The sequence below is a fragment of the Lepisma saccharinum genome, chromosome 1 (assembly GCF_977018435.1).
Source record: "Lepisma saccharinum chromosome 1, izLepSacc3.1, whole genome shotgun sequence".
NCBI lineage: Eukaryota > Metazoa > Arthropoda > Insecta > Zygentoma > Lepismatidae > Lepisma > Lepisma saccharinum.
In genome coordinates this window covers 24,241,152-24,267,023 of record NC_139229.1, presented here as the reverse complement: position 1 = coordinate 24,267,023, position 25,872 = coordinate 24,241,152, and the positions used below count along the sequence as shown (strand labels likewise).

The 25,872-nt window shown below is 41.4% G+C and overlaps 1 protein-coding gene across 7 annotated transcripts in view; it reads right to left on the bottom strand.

The window, feature by feature from the left end:
• Positions 1–25,872, bottom strand: part of LOC145993750 (chitooligosaccharidolytic beta-N-acetylglucosaminidase-like) — a 122,617-nt gene that overhangs the window by 35,486 nt on the left and 61,259 nt on the right. The window contains exon 1 of one of the 7 annotated variants that reach the window (XM_083129560.1): positions 11,890–12,077. The exons of 5 other annotated variants lie outside the window; for them this stretch is intronic. Coding sequence is in view for 1 of the 2 variants with exons in the window: in XM_083129533.1 (XP_082985659.1) it covers positions 192–209 (18 nt within the window). In the remaining variant the exon portion in view is untranslated. Of the gene's footprint in view, positions 1–191; positions 302–11,889; positions 12,078–25,872 lie in introns of those variants that run through there. One more of the 7 variants, XM_083129533.1, reaches the window with a different exon arrangement.

Sequence of the window (25,872 nt, the reverse complement as noted above, 5' to 3'; positions counted from 1 at the left end):
CATTTTAAAAGTAAGAAGCTTCTCTTACCAACAAAAAACAATTAAAATACTACGACTAGGATAGACAGATAAAAATTTGACAGTTCAGCCTCATAACAGAAGGATATAAATATGCAAAATATAGAATAAAGTAAGATAATACTACTAGATCCATCTACCGTTCATAATAGAAAGATTAACATTGTAGTTACCTTAACATTGTGCGACATGACACAATCTCCGTGTGTCCCGCTGCTAGGAAATATCTCCGATTACAAAGGCTCGTGTCATTCTGTACCCTTGCATCCACTGTCAGAGGAGATTTTTCACTGAGCGCGGCTTCTGCCTGACACAGTTGCCACGGAAAAGCGGCACGCAACTCGACTCAGACAGTGTAGCCATCCGCGGAGTAATATCTCTGAATTGGAGCTACTCTCCACTTCAGTGTTCAAATTGACGGAGAGGATGCCGGGGATTTCCCCTACACATTTTTTTTTATCCCGACAAAAGAAAATTAGTTTTATCTTTGCTAGGGTTGTTTTATCCCCCTCAAAGAAAATGGAATTGAAAGTATATATACTCCGTCCCAGCTAACTGTGGAGCAGCCAAACGAAAAAAAGTCTCTGCGCAAGTAGTGACGCGAGACGGCTCCACCAATGAACACGTATAACAGTTGGGCTGAAAAGTTCGTAGGCTAACATAGTAAAAAATATTTTTTTTACAAAATTCGATTTTATTATTCAATATAGTTGCCTTCGAGGGCGATACAACGATTATAGCGGTCATACAATTTTTCGATGCCATTTTTATAGTACGATTTCTCTTTAGCCTCAAAATAGGCCTCAGTTTCGGCGATTACCTCTTCATCAGTGCTAAATTTCTTTCCAGCGAGCATTCTTTTAAGGTCTGCAAACAGGAAAAAGTCACTGGGGGCCAGATCTGGAGAATATGGTGGATGGGGAAGCAATTCGTAGTCTAATTCATATAATTTTGCCATCGTTTTCATTGATTTGTGACACGGTGCATTGTCTTGATGAAACAGCACTTTTTTCTTCTTCAAATGGGGCCGTTTTTTCGTGATTTCATCCTTTAAACGCTCCAACAACGCTATGTAATAATCGCTGTTGATGGTCTGGCCCTTTTTGAGGTAATCGATGAATATAATACCATGCGCATCCCAGAATACTGATGCCATAACCTTGCCAGCCGACTGTTGCGTCTTTCCACGCTTTGGATTCGGTTCATCACGTGCAGTCCACTCGGCTGACCGTCGATTGGACTCTGGAGTGTAGTTATGGAGCCATGTTTCATCCATTGTAATATATCGACGGAAAAAATCGTGTTTATTACGGTTGAATATCGCTAAACATTGCTCCGAATCATCAAAACGTTGTTGCTTTTGATCGATTGTGAGCACGCGCGGCACCCATTTTGCACACAGCTTTCGCATGTTCAAATATTCATGCACAATATGTCCAACACGTTCCTTTGTTATTTTTAAAGTCTCAGCTATCTCGATCAACTTCACTTTACGATCATTTAAAATTATTTTGTGGACTTTTTTTTATGTTTTCGTCGGTAACAGCCTCTTTGGGGCGTCCACTGCGTGCATCGTCTTCGATGCTCATTTCGCCTCGTTTAAATTTAGCAAACCACTTCTCAACGGTTGATTTTCCTGGTGCAGAGTCCGAATAATGTTTATCAAGCCAAGCCTTGGCTTCAACAGTATTTTTTTTCGCCAAAAAGCAATGCTTTATTAACACACGAAATTCTTTTTTCTCCATTTTTTCACAATAACAAAAGCTGCTTCACTCACAATGCTATATCTCACGAACTAATTATCCGGCAGCTGTGAAATTTATACACGTATCTTTTGAAGGTTAGTACTAAGTAAAAATCACATGGATTTAATTCTACTAACGCCATCTATGAGTTAGCCTATGAACTTTTCAGCCCAACTGTTACTCTGCCCAAGCTAACTGTGGAGCAGGCAAACCAAAACAAGTCTCTGATATTTTACACGCATTCTACAGTGTTCGAAATAAACTTGTAGGTAGATTGATGTTAAGTTTGAACTTGGCAGTAGAAATTTGGTCTTTTTCTCGGTGATACTAGTTCAATAGCTCTAAATTACGTGTAAATGTTATCAGGAGATTTAATTATCTAGGTTAGAACCAGTGCAGGTATTTAGAACTGTAAGGCAATAGTTTAGTTTAGCATTCAAAATTTCATACCAAAAAACATCCACCTTCCAAAATGAAATTACAAATACGCCACTCCAAAAGCTTAATTCGCACAGTGCTCCACCTATATCTAATCTCCAGTGGCGTATATTGAGTCCAAGATATGGGGTATCTCATAATGTCACTTGGTCCTAGGCTATGAATAGAAATAAATTTACCAACTCCTAAGAAACCAGGTTCCGAACTCGTAAGAAATCAGGTTGCCAACTCATAAGAAATCAAGGTTGCCAACTCGTAAGAAATTAGGTTGCCAACTCATAATAATTTAGGTTGCCAACTCTTAAGAAATTAGGTTACCAACTCATACGAAATCAGGTTGCCAATTCCAGAATCAGCATCATCATCTCACTGATATGAATAATATTATTTACAATTTCTGATCGATTTTTCTCCTGTATTTTATTCACTAGACTTCAGGCTTCGCAGATAGCATAGCTAATCTCGCTTCCGCGCATCACGGGTAGTTTCCAGAGTTATTTTCTCGGAAGGTTTGAAGTGCACCAAAATCCTGAAAGGGGTTAACCGGTTTCACTCAAATGTGACTCAAGATAATTCCTTGAAAGTATCAAGCTGATATGAACCCGTCGGCTCAAAAGCTTTAGTTGGTGACATGTCTCCCTTTGCCCCCTTTATTCATCAGACACGTAGCGAGGCGAGGCTCGGGGGGCTGAAGCTTCCCCCTAATTTCTACAAATATCTAATTCAGATAGTGTATAGCGGTAATTAATTTTACTTCCTTAGCAGGATTAATAATCTTATATAAGAAGTGTAATATACTAAGGCTAAAACCCCAATTTTTCGTCTTTTCATGGTGGCTGCTGATAAGGAATGAGCCACCCAGAAATAAAATTCTGGCTACGCGCCTGTCATTCATTCAATATATTTCAGATGCTTCATTACTGAATAACAGTGTAATTGATGCCTAAAAGGGCTGTGAGTTTTTTCATTAAAGCTCAGACGAATTTCAAAGTATCGGCAGTCTCCATGTTACTGTGTTTACCGCTGGTAAACCAACTTTTATCTTATATAGTTTTATACATTTAGTTTCAATGTATGGGTAGTTGCTCATTATATACTATGCAAACTATTAAAATAAGTTTGTAAACGAGAATTCAAGCAAATTATTTAAATAACTTAAAGACTGGTTTATGATCGTTCTCCATCGCACCATTCTGACGACTAGATTTTCTCCCCGATTATACACTCACCTCACTTAGTACTCCGGCAGTTTGTTTCTTTTATACAGCATATTTGCAGATGATACAATTGTATCAATATATAAAACACACCTTATTACTAGCTTCGTTGACTGTACGCGGGGAGGGCGACGGAGCCGAAGCGAGTGGCTATTTTAAAAATGCGGCCTGCGGGGTCAGTTCCACAAGTTCCAAAGAGCATTGGCTGCTTTCTGTGCCGCGCTTGGCCTAGGCAGTGTTGGGGAATCCAGGTTCAATTTCAGGTAAAAAGATAAATTTTTATAAAATATATAGAAATTGCATGAAAATTAAAATTGTTGCCTGCATAGGTGTTTTATTCAGTTTGTTAAATGTCCAGGAATTTTAAATAAATTCAATTCCGGTCCAGGAGAGAAAATCATCAAACGGAAATGGGTTCTGGACCGTAAATAACTTTCTTATCTCTAAAGTATTTCAATTCAGTCCAGGAACCTTTTTTCCGGATGAATTTAAATGCGGTCCATAGGAACCTTTTTTCTGGATGAATTTAAATACGGTAAAGGAACACTGTTTCGGATGAATTTAAATACGGTCCAGGAACCTTTTTTCCGGATCAGTTTAAATAGGGTCCAAGTTCCGTATTGAAATGAAACAATACGCAACTTGGATCGAATTTAAATTGTGCGAGAAAAAAAGTTCCGGTCCTGTTGCGAAACCCATAATTCCTGGACCTTTAACAACCGTGGTTTTATTTCTAGTATATCTAATGGGGTGTATACCATGGCCTACAATAAATAAGAATTGTTGCGGTAACCCAGGTCAAATTTTCAGAAAACGCCACGGCGGCAGCACGAGACAAAATCAGTTTTCAAAGTTTTAAAAGTTCAAACAATTCGTGACTCACCTAAATATCAGAATACTTGGCCTTTTCTCTCTATCATAAGTAACCACATATGCTTTAAGAAACTCACGCACGCATTATTTCCGAAATTGCAGCAGCTTCCTTCCCTTTACTAATATCTGACGTAAAGTGGTAAATCTATACTTCTTTTACGGGAAAGAGCTGAAGTTTGATTTCTCGTTTTCTAAAATCTTATCAGCAGCAGTCGCTTGTAAAATTATATTGACGTACTCTTTAGCTATGCAATACTTATCTTATCGCCTTTTTGTTCAGCGCTCACCACGTTTTGCTGCAAATTGCCCAAGGCTATGCGCTTTCACCGTTTCCACATATCAACCGCACGTTCATGTTTTTCTGAAGGGAGTACGTAAATATTAATGTTCCTGTCCACACTGCCGATAATGCCCAACTGGATATGTGAATGGTGGGAGATTATCCTAAGTATCCTTCATTTCAAATAGATCGAGAGATATGCATGTGGATAGAAAAATAGATCTAAACCCTTGGTATGACAGACTCTTCAGAGACAGGTCTTGACAAATGGGGTCAAGTCGGGTGACACGTGTTCTCATAGCCCGATTTCTAGTCCGGATCCCTATATCTTTTTATATTCTAATTATTGTCTCCTATTGTTAACACTTGCATGAAGTCTTCTATATTTGTAGTATTGTTATTTAGCGTCGCTTTTCTGCCACTTTTGTTGGCACGATGAGTGATGATTAGATTAAATTGATAAATGGATACTCAAAAAGAACAGGCCGAGACTTGATACTGGGAATTTCTCTCGAGAAACTCGCTCGGCCAACGAGCTGGCACATGAAGTCTTCCACATAGAAGTATTTGGTACGGTGAATAAATAACCGGATTAATGCCGTGAAAAAGCGAAAAAAAAAGTGACAGAGTCATGAAACGTACGAGATATGTAGGCCAGGCTGGGGTACGCCACATGTCTGCGAGACGAGATCCAGACCACGTCGGTAGGTGGTAGCACTGGCAGGGAAGGGTGGTTGTGTATGTGTAATTTGCCTCCAAGGCGCCAGTCAATCATTCAGTGAGGTGAGTCATGGCGTCAGTGTCAGGTGCCGGTATACGACAAAAAGTAAACGCGACAGAAAGGAGTGAGCAAGATCTCGTCCGTTGCCACAATGCGATCCAGGAAACCGTCAAAAACTGTATCACGGATTGCTGAGCCTCCTTTGTGCCACCTGACACTGACGTCATGACTCACCTCACTGAAAGACTGACTTGGAGGCAAATTACACATACACAACCACCCTTCCCTGCCAGTGCTGCCACCTAGCGACGCGGTCTGGAACTCTTCTCGCAGACATGTGGCGTACCCCAGCCTGGCCTACATATCCCGTAAGTTTCATCGCTCTGCCACTGTATTTCGCTTTTTTACGGCATTAATCCGGTTATTTATTGACCGTACCAAATATATTTCTTAGTGTTTCTCACGGATTAAACACACTTTACGCATATTCTGCAAGAGACACAACGAGAATCATAATTTCTTCTGCTCTTTGAGTTCAATGAAAAAGTAAATTTTTATGCGTACAGATTACAGTGGATAAAAATAGCGATCGGTACTCACCAGCAATAAAACCGGACACTCGCTTCCTTCCTAGAAATTATGTGTGTTGCATACCTCTACGGCGGTGCAGAATTTGCCATTGAAATTTTGCTATTAAAATCCACTTTTCCTTTTCGCTTTAGAGTTAGGCAACATACATAAGAACGGAAGTGAGTGTTTTAGGGTCTAGATGGGTAATTTTTATTGCCGGGGATTGTACATTCTAAGTTGTGATTTCAGTACTAACACCGTTATTTTTATGTGAAAGGTTTGGCTCAGGGGCGGTGTCAAGTGGAGTGCAAAGTGGTGCTTGCACACCCCCTTAATTTTCTGTAGCACTCCATTGCATAAAAGCTATTTTCAACGGAAACACTATTAACTCTCGCAGTCTAAAGTCATGTCGACATATTGAGCCTAGCATTATCTGTGGTAGAATGTTATGTATTGAAGTGCGACCGCTATTACTGTATAAAACTGGGTTTAGACGAAAGCATTTCCTTTAACATTTTTGCTAGCATAAATGCTATGTGAATGGTTGCAAAAATCTTATTGCAGATAGTACTTTAAACGCAAGCATTTCATGTAAATTTTCGGCTAGCTTTTGCAATTGCAATGTATAACATATACAGCATGAAAGGCACGTCGAGTTACACCATCTATGCTGAGTGCACGGTGTTTACATTTGAAAAAACTATAATATTATTCTATACGTGTACAGTAAACGTTGTAAAGTATGTAGGGGATATTTGAGCAACGCCATTGTTTTGTACCTAATAACGGTTTATATGAAACGTTATTCCTCTCGGTTGAATAGTTATCGTCTTTTAAACATGTGAAGTGTTACATTGTTTACATCTCACACGGCCACCATTACATATGCACTCGTGACCTAGAGGTCTCTTCTGATTGGTTATGCTAAGAAAAATGCTACGGAAATAGGACGAGTTCTATCCTTGAAAAATGCCATAAGATTTTCTACAAATCCTTCATCCTGAGGGAGAAACCGCATTTACATTCCTGAACTGGGGCAGTTTCTACAAAGATCAGTGGCGATTGTTTTTCTATCCGCAGGATTGTTGTTCATTTCTGTTTTTCTATAATTACCTACAGCTTAGTGTGAGTTGCTTTGTTTTATTTCTTGAACATTGTTGATGTTTAAAGCAAAGATAAATTTTCTTACTTCATAATACGATACGATGGTAATTTGTGTTTGTATGTTTGCACCGTATGGCCACTTTCACACAATATATGTAATCGGCTTCCCTTGAACAAACTTAGTTAGTTTCAAATTACAAAAAATGTGTTTGTTGTGTTCACAGCAAATCATATGTATATTTTCAAATAACCTTACCAAAAATTGATTAAAAATAAACGCACGGCCATGAAATTAGGCGGGTGGCAGAAGTTCGTGTGAGGGATCCCGAAAAGTCGGGAAATACCGAATGGTCATTTTAAAAAGTCGTTAATTCTCGACGTTTTCTGCATTGTAAATGTCTGGAACTTATCGAAAATTATTAGTTTTGTACCAGAAATGCAAAAACAATCACTTAAAGTGAAGATGACGTGTAGAATTCGAGATTTCCAGATCTTCAGGAAATTTTGAACATTTCCCATCCCGAATGTCGGGATTTAAAATATGTCCCGTCCCGACCCAAAAAATTCCGTCCCGCACACCCCTAGTGTTTCTAGATGCCGCACCCGAAAAGCAACCCTAGTTACGTCCAGGATTCACAGTGGTGAATTTGATGTCAGGCGGCTGGCAACACTTCTCAAAAGCCGAGAATGACAGCGACGCAGTGCGTAGCATCAGCGCCACGACCGTTCCGCGAGTTTACCCTCCTGCGGGAAGAAATGGGTCAGTGCCTCTCCTCTATGCGGCAGTGTGTCGTCGCTCCAGAAACTGCGAGGTGTCCTTTTCCCACCTGAGAGAAACGACATTGTCCAACTACGATTGTTCTTCCGTTTATTACGTTCTCTCCAAGGAGACCGACCTTGTAAGTGTTGTAACTGTTTCCTCCCTTCACGTGTTATTCCAGCGACACATGTCAGCCGGTGGGTGCGTGAGAAATGTTCGACTTATTGTTACGCAACTAATAATGCTGCCGGTATGAAAAATTTCCCTGAAAAGCTTGTGTCCTTAAGGGTCTCTTCAAGACCAAGTCTTTTTTTCCGCGAACCTATGCAAATCTTATGTAGACTTCGTTGTTCAAGTTTATCTCGAGAGCTAGTGGACAGAAAATATTGTAATTTTACCTCAGCACTGAGAAATACCTTTCCTCATAACTCATGGTTTGAAACTTTCAATTATAGTATTACCTTTCCGGAAATTACGGTCGAAATTACGAATATTTATGTGTACATGTTATCATAAGAAAGGAGTGGTTTAAGGGGAAACAAAAGGAGAGAGACACAAATTCAAGTTTCATGGTCTCTCGCATTGCTAATGCTTGTCTCGTACTTGGATAATAAATTCATGTTAAATCCAGGAGCGTATAGGCTATTTGCGAAGCCTGAAACCTAGAGAGTACAATACATTAGAAAAATCGATTAGAAATTGTGAATAAAATTACTCATTTCGATAAGGAGATGATATTGATTCTGAAGTCAGCAAACTGATTTGTTCGGAGTTGGCAACCAGATTTCTTAGCCTAGGAACACGTGCTACATATGCGTAGATGTGGCAACATGGCACCGGTGCTGCCATCTGTTATCGAAACATTGCCTTTACTGCAGCCTTAACAAGAAAAAGTTGTCATTGTTTTCATATTTCTTTTAGTATGTGAATGTTATCAGTGCACGATAAACCACGTTTTTTAAACTCTTGCTTCAGTGCTGATCCTACACCAACTTACGCTCACGTTGAAGATAATATGCAGTTATCTCTTATCTTTCTAGCTAATATCACGCCTAGCCAGATAACCGCATAGAGATAACAAATATTTGCTGTCTTTGATTTCATCCGGATTGTAACATATTCGAAAGGCTTATACCTTGTATCAAGTTACATGGCGTTTGTCGTAAACACAAAGAAGAACGAGGAAACTCAGAAATCAATAATGACATCCTCAATTAAGGTTTAGACACAGTTATCTAACTTTGGTCGGCGATATAGTCTGTTGGAGCTCTTAATGATCCAAAATTGGTATGCGGATGAGGACGACAGTTCCGACAATTTCTTTCAGAATTTGATCATACTGTCATAGGCGTAACTTGGCGGGGGAAAGGGGGCACTTGCTGCACCCCAAAAAGTTTCAGGTTTATTAAAATTTACAAGTTAGAGGACCTAGGGAGCAAAGTAATAAAGAGTGATTTCGCAAACGTCACAGTTATTTAGCAAATAATCCTGAACGTTGTTTTTATTGAATGGAAAACTTTTAGAGTCTCTTTCCCCAAAATTAAGCCGCAGGTTTCATTCTAACTCCTCAAAATTAGGCCCAGTTTGATTCTGTCCTCTCAAAATTAGGTCTCAAGCTACGCCCATTCATATTGTAATATAATTTCAGTGACGTTAGTAGCAACGTAAATTAGACAGTTTGGATGATTCTTCTACAAATTATTGATTCCAGAATTAACCTTACGACGCCACAGGAAGACGTCGAAGAAAAAGGCAAGGGAAACCATTTGTGTCACCAATGTGAAGGACATGTTTGTTTTTCACCATGTTTAAGGTACATATCTTCTTTCTTCTATAGGCTGATTAATGGTACAACGTTCTTGCGAGGAGGGTACTAATTCATTATTTCACTACACAGATGACTCAAACCCTTAATCATAGGTGTTTTTGTGGTCTCTTCATCAATTTAATTATATCATCACTCATCCTCATCTTCGCAATTAGCCAAAAGTGGCAGAAAAACGAAGTAAAATTAACCAAATCAATCAATCAACCAAAATACTATTTTCAAAATATCGTTTAACATTTGAAAAAGTTGATGTTTTACTTTATAGTGGAACTGGAAGTGTTAGAAAACACGAAACTCCATGGCACAACAGCCCCTTGAGAGCAAGGGCCCTACCTTCGGCTTTTCGTGGATGACAAATGGTCAGCGAACCGAGTCCCATCGCAGTTTTTTCTGGCCGCGTTCGAGACTGGAGTCCGCTATAGTACACTATTGGTTTCGAGTAGTTCCTATCTTGTCAAAACCTGAAGTTTTGGAGCACCCATCGAGGATCGAGCCCGTCAAAATAAAAAACCCGTAATCCTCGCCGGGGGGGGGGGGGGGGGTCGCACGGGGTTTTGGGGCGCAGTAAGAATGTTAAAATAAGAAAGACCGATAGTTAACAAAAGTTGTCCTTTAAAATATATTTTCAACCAAACATATTGAATTTTTTCAACTGAAAACAGAAAATGTTAATCACTAGAAAAGTTGAAAGTGAAAAACCAGATTGGAAGAAAACCTTCATTACATGAATAGTTCAAGTCATTGATTACGTCGCAGAAGGGTAGTCGACAGGCAAGAACATTTCGCTTTTCTGCCGTGTTTTAGCTATTGTAGTCAATCAAGTAAACAATAGATTTCAGAGTATGAAACAAATCAAAGAAAGCTTCACCTTTTCAAGCCCCACCGCCCTAACGGAAAAACCAACCAAAACCGCTACTAATATCTAGGATAAATATGTAGAAAATGTATCTTGCACTGTAGTTAGAGAAATAGTTTGTTTTCGGGACGTAGTATCAACTGAAATCAACAGATGAATCATGTCGATCATCAGCAAAGTTGCAGAATTCCTTTTGATATAAAACAATATTCTGGCTAGTAGCATTCCTGACGTATGCACTGTTTATATGCTGTATTTGACCCTACCCGTGACGTCTTCATCAGCTGACAGGTCGTTTTTCAAGCTAAAATTGATCAGAAATTACTTAAGAAGCACAATGGCAAGAGTGAGAGTGAGCGAACTGGTGCTGTTAAGCATCGGAAGCAATCGGGCTCGAAAACTGGACTTGACCAAACTAGAACAAAAATTTCCTTCCATCAAGAAACGCAGAGAACTGGTAATGGACATTTAAAAATATCGTAATTTTTATAGTAACGGTGTATTTTCATATGTAATTATGAAAGCGTGTATAAACTGGGCTACGTGGAACATCAACCTTCAATAAAGAAAATTTGAATTTGAAAATACGTTTATTTTTTTACAGTTTGTTGTCTAAACCTTTCGCACCAGTTTTTACATTGATTCATGAATGTATTTTCATATTTGTATATACCTAATATAAATGTGGCGTGAATTAATACTTTAGAAAGGAAAGCTTTATTAAAGGAAAAAGTAGGGGCGTAAGGGCGTACAGATGAAAGTTGCGGGGTGGGGGGCGGAGTCCCTGTTAGTTAGGCCACTGGACACCGTTAACCATTCCGCAAAGCAGAGCTCGATGAATTTAGATCGTGAAAAATTCATAAAACACCAGAAAGTTAAGGGTCAATCATGTTCAGTCCTCAAATAAACATGACCTAGTTATTTTGAGTATTTTATCTTATCTTTCCGTCATTAACTTGAGCAGATCGACCTACACAATCAAGTTGTACAATAGGCAGTAGGTTTGCTGGGTGGTTAAGGAAGATAATGTCGACAAAACAAAAAAAAAATACTTTGAATGAGAGAAAAAACTGACGTGAAGAAGACTACTGTATCCCTCCACAAAAATAGAGTGCAATTACCCGTTCCTGTCTTACAGTACATCAATCATGATAATTTTATAGTGATGAAACAAATGCTTCTTTTCTTTGAGTTACAATTGATAATTATTTTACGCCAAATCTGCTAGAAATCTCATGTCTATAGATGACAATGTTCTTATATATTTCTAGCATTCGACAAGATGCAGTGGATAACTATAAACACACACACACACACACACAGATATATAATAGTTCTACACAAATGCTGAAAAACTAAAACATCCATCTTTAATGATAAAATATCATACCTGCAAAATCAACTTATTTTCTGTTCAGTACAAGGGCATTAGATCTGATTGCATTTTTAGTGTCACTCGGATTAAATATTAGCACTTACGTGTGAATTCTTGTTGCTATCACTCTAGAAATCAGTTCCCATTAACGTTTACACTGAAAATTAGTCTCACTACATACATTTACTGAAACAATTTTGGAAATAGATTATACTTTTGTGTAAAATAACTTTTGATCTTTTACTCTTTCTCCGATCACATGCACGCACACTGAATCCGATAATTAATTTTCTGGAGCTTTTAAATATGCAACAGTGTACAACGTACAAGCATGTAGGTTACAAAAATCATACAAACTGCGAACTGACTGCGAGTAACATGAAATACAAAGTTTATCTGATTGCTCTCATAATAATATAAACGATCAAGCGATAAACCCAACACGCAAACTTAGTTGCTGAAGTTTCAGCAATTCCATTCTTCATCGTAAGGTCAGATCTACTGTAGAATCAAGTTCGACCTTCCAAGTATTGTTGTAATACTTTGTTACAACTCATAGTGCTGGTACACAACCATTGTCAACGTCATCTCCTGGTTTTTGATGGTGTTATGCATTCTAGCATGATCATCAGGAAGACGTAGCCTACATATTTCACAGTACATTGTGCAAGAAATATACGAGGCGCATCCAGAAAGTAAATTCCGAAAGTGCCCGAAGATGGCACAAGTGGTCAGAGCGGGAGGCGATTGCGCAGGAGTGGAGGAGGAACACGTAGCCATAACCTGGCGCGAGCGCAGTTGTGTGGAGTCAGTGGTGAGAGAACTGTAGTACGGGAAACATGGCTGCGCGTATACAGTCTCCCGCCGAGTGCGAGGTACGCGCGGTAATCAGGTTTCTCCACGCTAAGAAGCTGTCGGCGTCAGAGATCCCCCGGCAGGCATGGTGACGCCTGAATTGGTGGAAAGTGTGCAGCAAGCAATGCTGCAGAACCGGCGGTTCACAATGTCCGAACTCTCATGTCAGTTTCCGCAGATCTTGCCTTCCTTGCTGCATGAGATCATCACCCAGCGACTGCAGTTTCTCACGTTGTGTGCACGATGGGTTCGTCGTGGACATTGGTGCGGCCTGCTGTGCATTTACTACACCATCTTCGGACAATTCCTTCACTAATGTCATTCTGTCCATACACTTCACACACCTGCCGGGGGATCTCTGACGCCGATAGCTTCTTAGCGTGGTTAAATCTGATTACCGCGTGTACCTCGCACTCGGCGGGAGACTGTATACGCGCAGCCATGTTTCCCGTACTACAGTTCTCTCACCACTGACTCCACACAACTGCGCTCGCGCCAGGTTATGGCTACATGTTCCTCCTCCACTCCTGCGCAAGCTCGTCCCGCTCTGACCACTTGTGCCATCTTAGGGCACTTTCGGAACTTACTTTCTGGATGCGCCTCGTATTTATGACTAGGTAATAAAATACAGTTACGAACGATTGCATTCTGGTTGAAAATCCAAGCATAAACTCCACCAACCAAAGAGTATCAAATTGATTGCTGAAAAACTTGTATGTGATTATGTACATCTGTGTAATATAGAGTAACCAGTGGCGTACCTAAGGGAGAGTTGACGGGTGTTATAACCCCCACACCCTTTTGGCTCTGCGTGTCTAAAGAAATAACTTTAAATGCTGGAAAATATGGCAAAATATGGGGCAAATTACTATAAAATAATAAATACTCCCCCCTTCCGAAAATCCTTCGGGCACCACTGAGAGTAACAATAACATGTCAAACGATTGATTCAGTTTTGTTGAGTTTGTCCACAGCGCCAAAATGAAGGTTTCGCGGTTGCATAATTTGCAAGTTGTGATTAGGACAATACAAGAACCAGACGTTGAACAAATTACACATTTAATTGAAAGCTGGACGTATGCCTGAAACATTCATCGACAGCAAGACAACAACAGAATATATCCGTCTATTATTTCTCTTCATTCCCAGTAGGCCAACCCAGTAACCATATACTAATGCCTGGGCCGTATCAAATGTAGTGGTTATTTCTGTATCACAATCCATTTGAATGGTTAATGTGTAATGGGGACGTTTCACGTTGACCTGCTCGTATAGTTATGCATCAATAATACACATTGACGGAGGAAACATTGAATTTTTTTATTAAATACAAAATACATTTTAGGGAAATAAAGTAGTTTTAATGGATAATATTCGGTGAACAACTTCCCCCACAATTCATCACGCGAATGCAATCTCCGTCGCCATATTTCGAACAAACAGATTCTGTCTTGAAAGCAAGCCGAGTAAACACTGCACGTATGATCTTTGCCAAAGTGATTCAAGGTATGATTATCATGATCATATGAGGATTGTGTATGCACAAAATATCGCTATAACAAGGGTTCTATCTGTTTTCCCGATTTTATGCTGGTTTTTCCCAAAGTGCACTGCGTGATGACGTCAAACCGAATATCATCCATACACTTTAAAATAATGAAGGTGAAGTCAGGAGATTAAAAACCTAATTTATTTCACATAAACCGTGCATAATAATATATTAAAGACATTCGTGTGTATAGATAATTAATACGTTTTCAAATTCTGTCTGCTTAGGTGAAATAGTTAATATATGTACGTATTTTAATTGTACTTTGTACACTTAACCAAGCCGTTAAAATATATATTTAATTTAAATTTAAATTTAGTCTATCGTGTAGATTATTTCGTTAGATTTGAAGGATGGGGTCAAACTATTTCGTAGTGAACAAGTCTATTTTTAGACACCCAGTCTCTCATACGATCATAATTCTGTCAGTGCTTACCTAAGAAAGTTTCTTCTAACACAGATAATAATTTCTCTCTTATTTGAGTAACGGCTCAATGGTTATTTGATATGACAAGAGACTTGAAAGAAAATAAAGATAACTATAAGTAAACTTTATTTTTCCAAAAGGTAATCTCGTTTTCTTGATACCGCACAGAAATGGTCCAAGTTTCATCTTATCAATCTAAAATAGCAATCTAAGTCTTATTGGAGGTTATCGGTTTATATTAATTTCTTCTGTTACATAATATCTCATATTTCTACTGTTAGAATAAGTTCAGATCGTGGTTTATGATCTTGAAGGGAAATTTCTTCGTTACTTTTTTACGGAAAGTTGTAATATTACGTTTTAACTGGTTGAATCTGTTTATATATTTTTAAAATTATAAATGGACAATTTCAGTAGTATAAGTGGCCGGGTTCAAGAACCGAAAATGAGGCTCGGTGAGGCTCGCAGTGTTGCCAACCCCTTACTCGAAAAAATCACCAAGGTTTTTATCTCGGTCTAACCTAATTTAAAGCAAAAAGCTGGCAATACTGCGAATCTCACCGAGCCTCATTTTCTTGCAGTGTTGCCAGCTCGAGCGAGGCGTAGCCTTTTACGGTGTATGTTAACGGTTTGCTCTCGTAAGGCATGAGCCTTATTTTCTCGCAGTGTTGCCAGCTCACCCCAAGAATATTTCACCATGTGATATTTTACAAGCGAAGCTAACCTACAAATGGGAGTTGGCAACACTGGCAACATCAATTGCGGTTTAGTGTTGCTAACTCACCTTAAGAATATTTTACCATGTGATATTTTACAGGCGAAGCTAACTTACAGAGTAGTGTAAGTGGCCGGGTTCCACGCCCGAAAATGAGGTATAGTGAGGTACACAGTGTTGCCAACCTCTTACTCGAAAAAATAACCAAGGTTTTTGTTTTTGGGTCTAACCTAACCTCAAGCAAGGAGCTGGCAACGCTTGAGGCTTTTCTCGCAGTGTGGCCAACTCACCCCAAGAAAATTTCACCATGTGATATTTCACAGGCGAAGCTAACCTACAAATGGGAGTTGGCAACACTGATTAGTGGAGGTAGCCGGGTTCGCCAGCATCAATTGGCGATCAGTGTTGCCAACTCACCTCAAGAATATTTCACCATGTGATATTTTACAGGCGAAGCTAACCTACGAATAAGAGTTAGCAATACTGATTAGTGTAATCAGCTTAGTTGAGCGCCATCAATTGGCGATCAGTGTTGCCAACTCACCCCAAGAATATTTCACCATATGATATTTTACAAGCAAAGATAACCTACGAATGGGAGTTGGCAACACTGACTAGTGGAGGTGCACGGGTTGAGTGCCATCAATTGCGGTTCAGTGTTGCCAACTCACCCCCAAGAATATTTCACCACATATTATTTTACAGGCGAAGCTAACCTACAAATGGGAATTGGCAACTCTGGCAACATCAATTGCGATTCAATATTGCCAACTCACCCCAAGAATATTTCACCATGTGATATTTTACAGGCGAAGCTAACCTACAAATAGAAGTTGACAACACTGGTAACATCAATTGCGATTTAATGTTGCCAACTCACCTGAAGAATATTTCACCATGTGATATTTTACAGGCGAAGCTAACCTACAAATAGAAGTTGACAACACTGGTAACATCAATTGCGGTTCAATGTTGCCAACTTACCTGAAGAATATTTCATCATGTGATATTTTACAGGCGAAGCTAACCTACGAATGGGCAACACTGACTAATAGAAGTGGCCAGGGTTGCGTCCGAATCAGCAGCAGATGTCACCTAGAGCGCTGTTCCATCCGGGACTCAGCCAATCTCTGTTGTCCGAATTTGCGGTAGACGTGGAGTCGGAGGGAAGAGCAGAGAGGCGCGACAGATGCATGCTTGAACTCGCTGTGACGCTGCGCTTGGCAGCCATATTCTAACTTTCACTTTGTACAGACAACATTTACTGATTAGAGGATGTAAAACTCAGTTATATTTTAATATTTTATCGATAATGAATGCAGAAAACGTAAATGATGAAATAGCGTGTTATATTTTTTAATGTGAGTAGTTAGGTGGAAATCATTGTCATGTTTGTTTGCGCCCCAGAGTGCGGTGGGTGAAGTTCGGGCTGACACCTGGCGGGAAAAGTGACAGCCGTACTACAAGGGGACATGCAGATTCGGACGACTTGGACGCGACTTCGAGTGCACGCGAGAGCAACGGGAGAGAACGGGATGGAGCGCTTGCCAATCCGGACACGGCTTTTGTAAACCTCTCTCGGGAACGATGTGCCACACACGCGCGCGCGCGCCTATCGGTAGATTACGTTTCGCGTATTTATTCGTTGTGCTGGCACAGCGTGATGAGTAAATAATGCATTTTCTCATTTTTGAAGTACGAATGCACTTTATCGTAATCTTCCAAGTCCCGGGGACACTAATGTTTGTATATCGTGACTTTTGTAAACCTCTCTCGGGAACGATGTGCCACACACACACACGTGCACGCGCTGGCGCCTCTTATTATTTGTGCAAGAAAAAAGATGTTAAACATGTTAAAACTGCTCTGTGACCCTCTCGTTCTTCACGTCGTGGACGAAGGACTTCTCGGCGACCAGGATGACACTGCATACGGTATCCTCGGGCAACGGACTGTTGAACTCGCAGACGACCTTGATGTTGGTGCGATCGTTGACCACCACCTGCTTCCTCTTAGATGTGTTGATGACAAACATGGGTCTGTGGGTTTTGAATTCGCTGGGCGTGTAGTACATGTCCACGTTTCCCTCGGTCACGCGTTTGAAAGCCGTGTAAGCTTCGTAAAGTTTCAGGTAATCGTCTTTGGTCATGTCGAGGTTGTAATTCTCGCGCGGGAAAACTTCGTTGCGTCCATTTTTCAGATAAATATTCTTGATCTTGCAGTCGTCGAACTTGCTGGAATCTTTTTCCTGGTTGTTATCGCGCCCGGTTTGAAAGAGCACTACGACGAAATCTGGCATGTCGAACTGTATGTTGTTGAACTGCGTCGTCACGTCGAATTCCATGTGACTTCCCGACGCCACCTTCTGCACGCACTGGTAACCGTGAAAGCGAATCGGCACCTGCGAACTCTTCAAGATCTCCGCTTTGTACTTGAGGGCATAGTTCGTTTCGTATTCCACGATCGGCATTCTCAACTCCATGCTCCGGATGACGCACTTGGCTGCTTCGGGTAAAGTGTTGGCTATCGGCGTGCCGTCGGCGTTCAAGTTGGTGTATCGCATCAGCGCGTCGTTGTCGTTGGCCGCTCTTCGAAACGTGACGCGCAATCCCCCCTTCCACATGATTTCTTTGTAGTCGGAGAAGAATCCCGGCAGCAGACGCATGGGAAAGAGCACCGTGTGACTTCTAGTCGATATTTTGGTCCCCGCTTCGAATCCTCCCGCCTGGTAGTATGCTGCGTCAGTTTTGGATAATTTCAATGTTCCCACTGCCGTCGACGTGATGCCTGGATAGTCTATTCTGTCGATGACGGTGTTGTGTTTCCTCACCTCCACCTGCGAGAACAGATGAGGCACGAAGTTGTCCACGAGTATCAAATTTGCATTGGGTGAAAACGCGTCTCCGCTTTCTTTCTTCACCACGTCGAATTGAAGGTAGAGGTCTGTTCTGTGAGGATGAACAAACCCGTCGCCTACGTCCACGTCGTATTCGATCTCCCTGTTCGCTTCGTTGAGATTGGCGAACGTGCGACGGTTCGGAGGGAAAGATTGCAATTCGTAACTTTCGATTTGCTCCATTTTTACTATGTATGGTTATTTATTATACGATGATCTCCACGATGGCAGTGGTTGTTGCACCTGCGAAATCCACCACCTCTTCTTTCTCGTTCGTCACTACCAACTCTATGTCGTCTATGCGGTTGCGACATACTGGAAAATAGATCGGCGAAGAGGGTGTGTAGATGATCGGTTCCATGAATTCGGAACTTGGTTTGAACGTGGCTATGATTCCCGTCTGCTTGTGACTTCCCAGTAATCCGTCCGAAGATTTAGTGATCATGCCTTCCGCCACGTTGCAGTGAACGTTCAGAGTTTCGATGGCTAGAAATTTAGGAATATTGACTGCCGTGTGCTTGATGCCAGCTTCGAGTTTTGTGTTGTTCTCGAAACCTAAAAGTTCTCCCATGGTACCCAGGTTTATGGTTTCCGTCGCCGATAGGATTTCCACTCTGTGCGTGACCGAATTTTGAGAAAGGTACGTGCCTTTGGGTAATTGAGCTTGCAAAGTGGAAAGATTGTATTGGCCTGGCGTGACGACGATGTGTTCGCTTCCGACGCTAATTTTGTTGTTGTGCTGCGTGACGTTAGGTATGAGGTACATGCTGTAGAATGCACGCAGAGCTACGGATTTAGGATAGACGATGTCGTCGTGCAGCGTGAGTTTCAGGATCGAAGATTCGCTCGTGAGATGGAACACGCCCATCGTGTTTCAGCTTCCACAATGCTTTCTGAAAATGTTCCACCGACGGGTTATTTATTTTAGACATGTATGCGAGAACGGAAAGGCATAGGTGGCCGCAGTTAACATCGGTGAAACCCTGAATGCGTTTGTCATTGTAGTAGAGGTTGGCAACACTGAGATACTTCACCAACCTGGCAGGTGGTGTGCCACCGAACGAATCGAAAACAAATGCATTGTTATCGTCAATTTTGAGGTAGCATATCCAATGTGTACCAGGATTTTTGTAACTGTCCAGGTTGACCACGCCATACTCTTTTTTCTTCACAGCAGAGGGTAGAGAATCAGACATGAAAACACCCCTGAAGTTTTTTATTCCCAACAGTTCGATCAGAGATTCAATATCGAAGTTGGACAGGGCTTCTTCTTTTTTTTATATTTCTTCAAAGCATCGAGGTTGCTTTTTTGTTTTTTGGTTATACCTTTCCCCTTCTTCTCCATAGCCAGGTTGTGACGTTTCTGTTCTTCCAACTCGGCTTTGTTCTTCTTCGAGTCGATGACGGTTTTCGCGATGGCGGCACTTCCGCCGGCCAAACTTCCAACAGCCCCCAATGCTGCCAGGATGGCTGGGATGCTGAATATGAAACCTCCGATTTTTTGCTGTTTCCGCGAACGCTGCAAGCGTCTCAATTGAGGTGTGCTGAGAAGTAATTTCATTCCGTGTCCTTTCATCAAGCAAGAACGTTTCTTCTCGCGTTGTTTTTTGGTGAGTAAACCATCGAGGGTACCTAGATTTTTCAGATTGGAGTAAGGTATCTGGTACACAACACCTTTGGGCTTCATGTTGATGCTCTATATGTTATCTTCACGGTATGTTATTTTTATATATGTTTTGAGATTTTTTTTTGTTTTGTGTAATTTTTTTCGGTATGTTATTTATATATAAATGTTCTGAGATTTTTTTTTTGTTCCGTGTAATTTTTTTTCAAGGATATACTCCGCGCAGAGCCGTTACACAAATTCTATTACGTGCTTTGTTTTCTTACCAAGAAGTTCCTTTGTACCCTTGTACACGATTTGAGTTTTGTTCTCGATTAAAATAGCTAGCTTCTCGTCGGATAACATGTTAGCGTATCGATCTGGTAAAAATAGACTGTATTGTGCGTTGAGCAACAAACGCGCCTTGGGACCATACTGGGTAGAAACAATTGAACCGGAAGTTATCGTGTAAGGTTTGTCCACTTCTAATTCCTGAATTTTTACATACTCTACTGACAAATTTAGCATTTGTTTTAATGCTTGAAAGTCACTCATTTTTTCAGTCGTCATATTGAAGAGAAATTTTCAGTGTGTGTGTTAGAGAAATTTAATTTTTTTCACAATGTGTGTTATTTATATACACTGAAGATTATTTTTTTTTCACGATGTGTGTTATTTTATATATATTTTTTTCACGAGATTTTTGTATCGAAGATTTTTTTGTCTGTGTTAGAGGAAGAAAGTTTGTGCTTCGGAAAATGCGATGATGTGCGTGATGATATCTTCCGTCTCTTGTTTCGACTTATGCCAATCATCTGTGAATCGTCTTCTCCCCAGCCTCGCCTCGTGCAGTTCATCTAACCTATTGTTTAATTTTTCCCCTGCGACCGAAAAAAGAGTGTCGAGATCGCCGCACCTCATGCCGCTAATTTCCCGAAGATAATCCTTAACAGCCATTTCACAAGGGATGCGAAATTCCGGCGTTGATCTCGCTATGATCAAAAATTTTCTTATATCCTCACAATCTCCATTTACTGCATGTTTGAATATTTTACACAGCAGTTCGTGTGGCAAGACGGTTATACCAGACATGATGTGTTTTTTTTTTTTTTTACTGTATGTTATTTATATACCCCACCCAAGTTTTTGTTTTGTGTTCATGGCGATGGTGGTGCCCAGTGCTGCAACTCTTTCTCCCAGCGAAGCGTCTCTGCTAACGAATCTTTCGAAAGCTGCGTGCTCTAACTTTCTGTCTGCTTCGTGACGTGCATCCAGATCGGTGCGAGTGGTGTTGTAGGCGATGTCGTGATCTTTGCATGCAGCGTCCAACGGATTCACACCCTTGTCTCCTCTCTTCAATCTTTTCTCGAGTTTGGTACCCGGTCCGCAGTACTGGTAGCCGGGTAAATGCATCTCGAAAGGTAACTTGTTGATGATGTCGTTCACGAGTCCCTTTCCTTCGGCCATGTTCCAGAATCTCGGAGGCAGCGTGTTGATAATTTTAATGAGGTAACCTATGCCCTTGTCGTCGTTCACGATGAAGTTGGAAAGTTTTGTGCTGATCATGTCCACAATTCCTACCTTCTCGTTGTAGAAATTACGATTGCCTGCAGTCTCCTCTCCTGCAATAACCAACAACCTGTCTATGAGCTTGCGCACGTCGTCCACCCAAACGAATTCTTTGGGCAGGGTGTTGTAGAGTTTGACGCCGCTGCCTGTTTTCACCTGGTTCCATATCGGCTTGATGAGATTTCTGTACTTCTCGCCGCTGCTGGATTTGACCCTATTCTGCGAGGCGTCGTTGTTTTGGTATAAGGCATCCGTCATGATCAAAATTTCCTTGTAACTCTGGTAATCTTCGTCGGTGTAATCTTTCGGCTGCTTTTTGGCAACGAGTTCCCACAGTCCCACCGTACCCGGATACCTGTTCCAACTATCCTTCTCGCCTAAATTAACTTTAATATCGTTGCCTTCGAAGGTAACTTTCGATTTTCCAATCTTCCAAACCACACCGCCGCCTTCGTTGCTCTCCATGGTGGGATACAATCCGAAAACTTCATCCTTGTCGAATTTCGCCGTGCTCAGGTAGTCTCGTGCCAAAGGTCCCAACTCGATCTTATCCAAAGACGACGACGTGCTGCTTATGGCTCGACGTCCTGGCGGTACGTCCTTCAGTTCGAACGGCGTTGAAGGAATGCTCGAAATAGGCGTGGGTACGGTGTAACTTTTAGCTGCAAGTGGTACGAGTTCGTTGATCAAATTTTTATTTTGTTCCGTGACGCCTTTAATTTCTTTACCTAGATCGCTGATGGCGTCGATCACAGGTTGATCTTGACGTTTCTTCTCTTCGTAGAATCCGCGATTCTCGGATTTCCAACCTTTGAAGCGTTTCGCGAGGTAGTTTCGCAACTTGAGATTTTCGTCTTCGATTTTTCGTTTCGCCATAGCGTTATTTATACACGTTGTTGCTCACAACGTTGCAACGTTTAGAAAGTCGTTGATTTTGTTTCTGTATTTTCCGTCGTTGGGTTTTCTTGTCATGTCGATCGTCGCGAATCCGAAATCGTCACTGTTCCAACAGTGGGAGCAGCAGCGTTCCGAAAATTGATTGTAGTTCATGTCTCCGCCTACGTAGTCATCGTACGCGTGCTTGAGGTTGGTGTGATCTTGACGAAACAAACATATGAAATTAGCGTTGTCGCGTACTAACTGTTTTGGAATTTTGGAAAACGTTTGAGCTAGGAAGAAGCAATCTATTCCTTTGTGACGACCTTGCGTGAAAAAATTGCGAATTTCATTTTGATTTTCCAGGATAACATCGTCGAACACAACGACTGAATTTTCACGACAATCGTCGAGTGGTTTTATTTCCGAAGAGAACGTTGCAATGTCCAGACCATCGTACAGTTTCATCAGTTGCTGGTATTTCGCTTGCTCCAAACTTTTCGAAAATACGTAGAGGTGCCTGTTCTTCCAATCTAACCAATTCGGTGCGAGGAGAAAATTGTCCACGAGCAGTGTCGTTTTCCCACACCCTGAAGGGCCTACGATTAGACAACGGATGCTGTCGGGAAGCAACTCGCCGTTCTTTTTTTTCGTTTGACTTTCCGAATCAGGTAGACGTTTCACGACATTCCACGCACTCATAGAATCACTTTGTTCGCGTCGATCCAACTCTTTTCCGGAAGCCCCAGCCATTTGACAAACAGTTTGTCGCCTTTCCTACGCAATACTTTCTCGATGAGGTACGTGTCGGGATGTTTTGTTTTAGAGAGTTCCTCTTCGTAAAATCTTCCTTTCAAAATCTCGCCGCTACTATCTTTTATTATATACGTGTGTCGGTTTCCGGGTAAAACTCGAACCACCGTAAAAAGTTCCGTGCTCCAATTTTTTGTGAATCCCTTCTCGAAGGTGCGTTTGAATTTGCTGATCCTCACCTGGTCTCCAATTTTGAATTTTGATTTCTTGGTAGTCGTGGGAGTGTACTTTGGACAGTAAACTGTAGAAATTAAACGCTGCTCGTCGGATTTCGTAACATCAGCTGGCTTCATGCCTATCGTTCTGTGTACCGCATCATTATAGGTGTCGACGAGTTCCGGCAGTATGTCGACCCATTTGTAATTTCCTCGAAGCGTGAATCGTTTCCACATGTGTGTTTTCAAGGTTCGATTAAATCTTTCCACGATGCTGGCTTTGATGTGACTGAAGGTTGAGTAATGTCGAATGTCGTGTTTCCGAATAAACTTTTGGAATACGGCATTGTAAAATTCTTTACCGTTGTCTGTTTGCAAAAACCGAGGTCGTCTGCCGCTTTCGCGAAAAATTGTCTTGAATGCTTCCATGACGCACGTCCCCGTTTTCGCCTTCAAAGGTAGAGCCCATGCGAATTTCGAAAACGTGTCTATGACGGTGAGGAGGTACTTGTTGCCCTTGTTCAATTTATGCACATTTTTTAGATTGCCGCTACTCATCTCCACGAGGTCACTTTGCCAGAGGTCGTCGATTCCCTTGGTCACCACCGCCAAACGTTCGTAGTTGCGGCGTGCAGGTTTATGCAATTCTTCGACGATGGCTTGCCTAGACATTTTTAGAGATTACGTTTGAAGAGAAGCACTAGCGTGATGGGATTCAAAGAGGGTGGCACTTCGCTCGTGTTTTGAATGATCAGCTTATCGCCGGCACTCACGTCAAAAACGGTGAGATCTTCGTCTTCGTGTATTTCATATATGTTGCGCGTTTCGTTCCAACGTGCCAGAGGAATGTTTCCTGCTTTCTGAACACCACGATTCGATATCAGGGTCATGGTGGGAACGCTAGCTTTTCTGCCGTGAGACCAGTACGAAAATTCGTTTATCTGAATCGTGCCATCGAGGAGAAACTTGTAGTACGGATGATAAGGATGTAACATGTACAGTTTGTTACCTTCGACGAACGTGGAGATTCTCTGTTGATTGGGTACGCTGTTGATTTCGATAGCTTGCAGAGAATGCAGTTTGGCGAATTTAGTATCGACGCTAACGAGGTTGCTGTGAAGCTGTCCCAGTGTATTTTATACGGGCAACAAATGTTCGACGATGGTATCCGTTACTGTAGAAAATGACGGCTTGATTTTCACTTCCACGTTCAACTGCTTGAAGTTTTCGTTGAGTTCTTGCAATTTGGCACCGAAAGAGGCCAGCGTCGATTCCTGCGTGGATTCCAGCACTCCAACTTGATCTCTGATGTTGACGACGATACTCTGAAGGTTCTCGACTTGATTTAATTTCGAGCTCTTCTCGGTAAGATCGTTCACGATGCTTCGCATCTCGGTAAACTGCGTGTGAAGATCGGCGACGCTCTGCGAAGTGGGCAGCGTCGACACCAGCGAAGCAAGTTCGTCTCGAATCTGTTCCACGTTCGCCGTTTCCGTTTCCAGTCGTTTCAGCATACGTGATATGCTCCTTTTCAAAGCGTGTAATTCTTTGGAGGTGGGGAGATTGGCCACCCTACTTTCGAGATCGCTCAATGAATTTTTGATGTCGCTCGAATCGGATAGTGCCGTCACGGCAGTTTTCAATTTTTCCAAATCTTCGCTCGAAGGTACGCTCGTCCGTAACGATTCCAAGTCACCCTGTATGTTGTCCAGTACGTGATGAAAATGAGCAAGGTTCGATTCGACGTTCAAATTTTCTAAATATTCGATCTTCTGCTGAACCGTGCTCAACGTGTCTTGTATGCTCGTCAACGTACTTGCTTCAGCGTGAATATTTTTAATTTCTTCGTTGATCAACTCCAGAGACGCCTGAAGCGTAGCGATGGTGGTTTGAATGTGTTCGAAATCTTGATAAGCCTCCAATTGAATTTTTATGTTCGCGACGCTTTTGCTGATGACTTGCAGTTCGTCTGACGATGGTAGGTTCGTCATGGTATCTTCCAAAGTCTGTAACTTGGATTTAATTTCTTCCAACGTGCCGGCGAATTCTTCTTGTAATTTGGAGACAACAACATGCAAGCGTTCTACATCAATATCCTTCACGACGGTTTGAAGTTCAGAGAAATTCTTTTCGATTGCCGAAGCTCGTTCTTCGATTTCGAGTTTCAATTTTTCCAAATCTTCATTTTTCGATTGAAATTGCTGCAATTTGGCCAAATCATTTTGAAGCTTATCCACGCTCAACTGTATATTTTGAACGTTGTCGTAAGAAGGTACGTCGACATAATTTTTTATGAGCGTTTTCAGTTCGGAATCGATTTTCAGAATGGGGTCGAGACATTGCGTTTGGAGCGTAGCGATTTCCGACTCTAAACTTTTGTTTAAGGTCTCCTGCAAAGCGATCAAATCGCTCCTCAACTTTTTAATTCGGACGTCCAACATGAGAATCTCTTCTGCGTGGTCTACACGCTTAGTGTTGCCGAAAATGTCGTTAGGCATTTTGGTTAACGGTTATTTATAATAGGATAGACGATTCGTAATTCAACGAAGAGAGGAATGAGTTTGTCGTAATCTCCTAGGAGTTCGACGTACAGGTAATCTCCTGCGGAAACATCGTACGTAATGTTAGA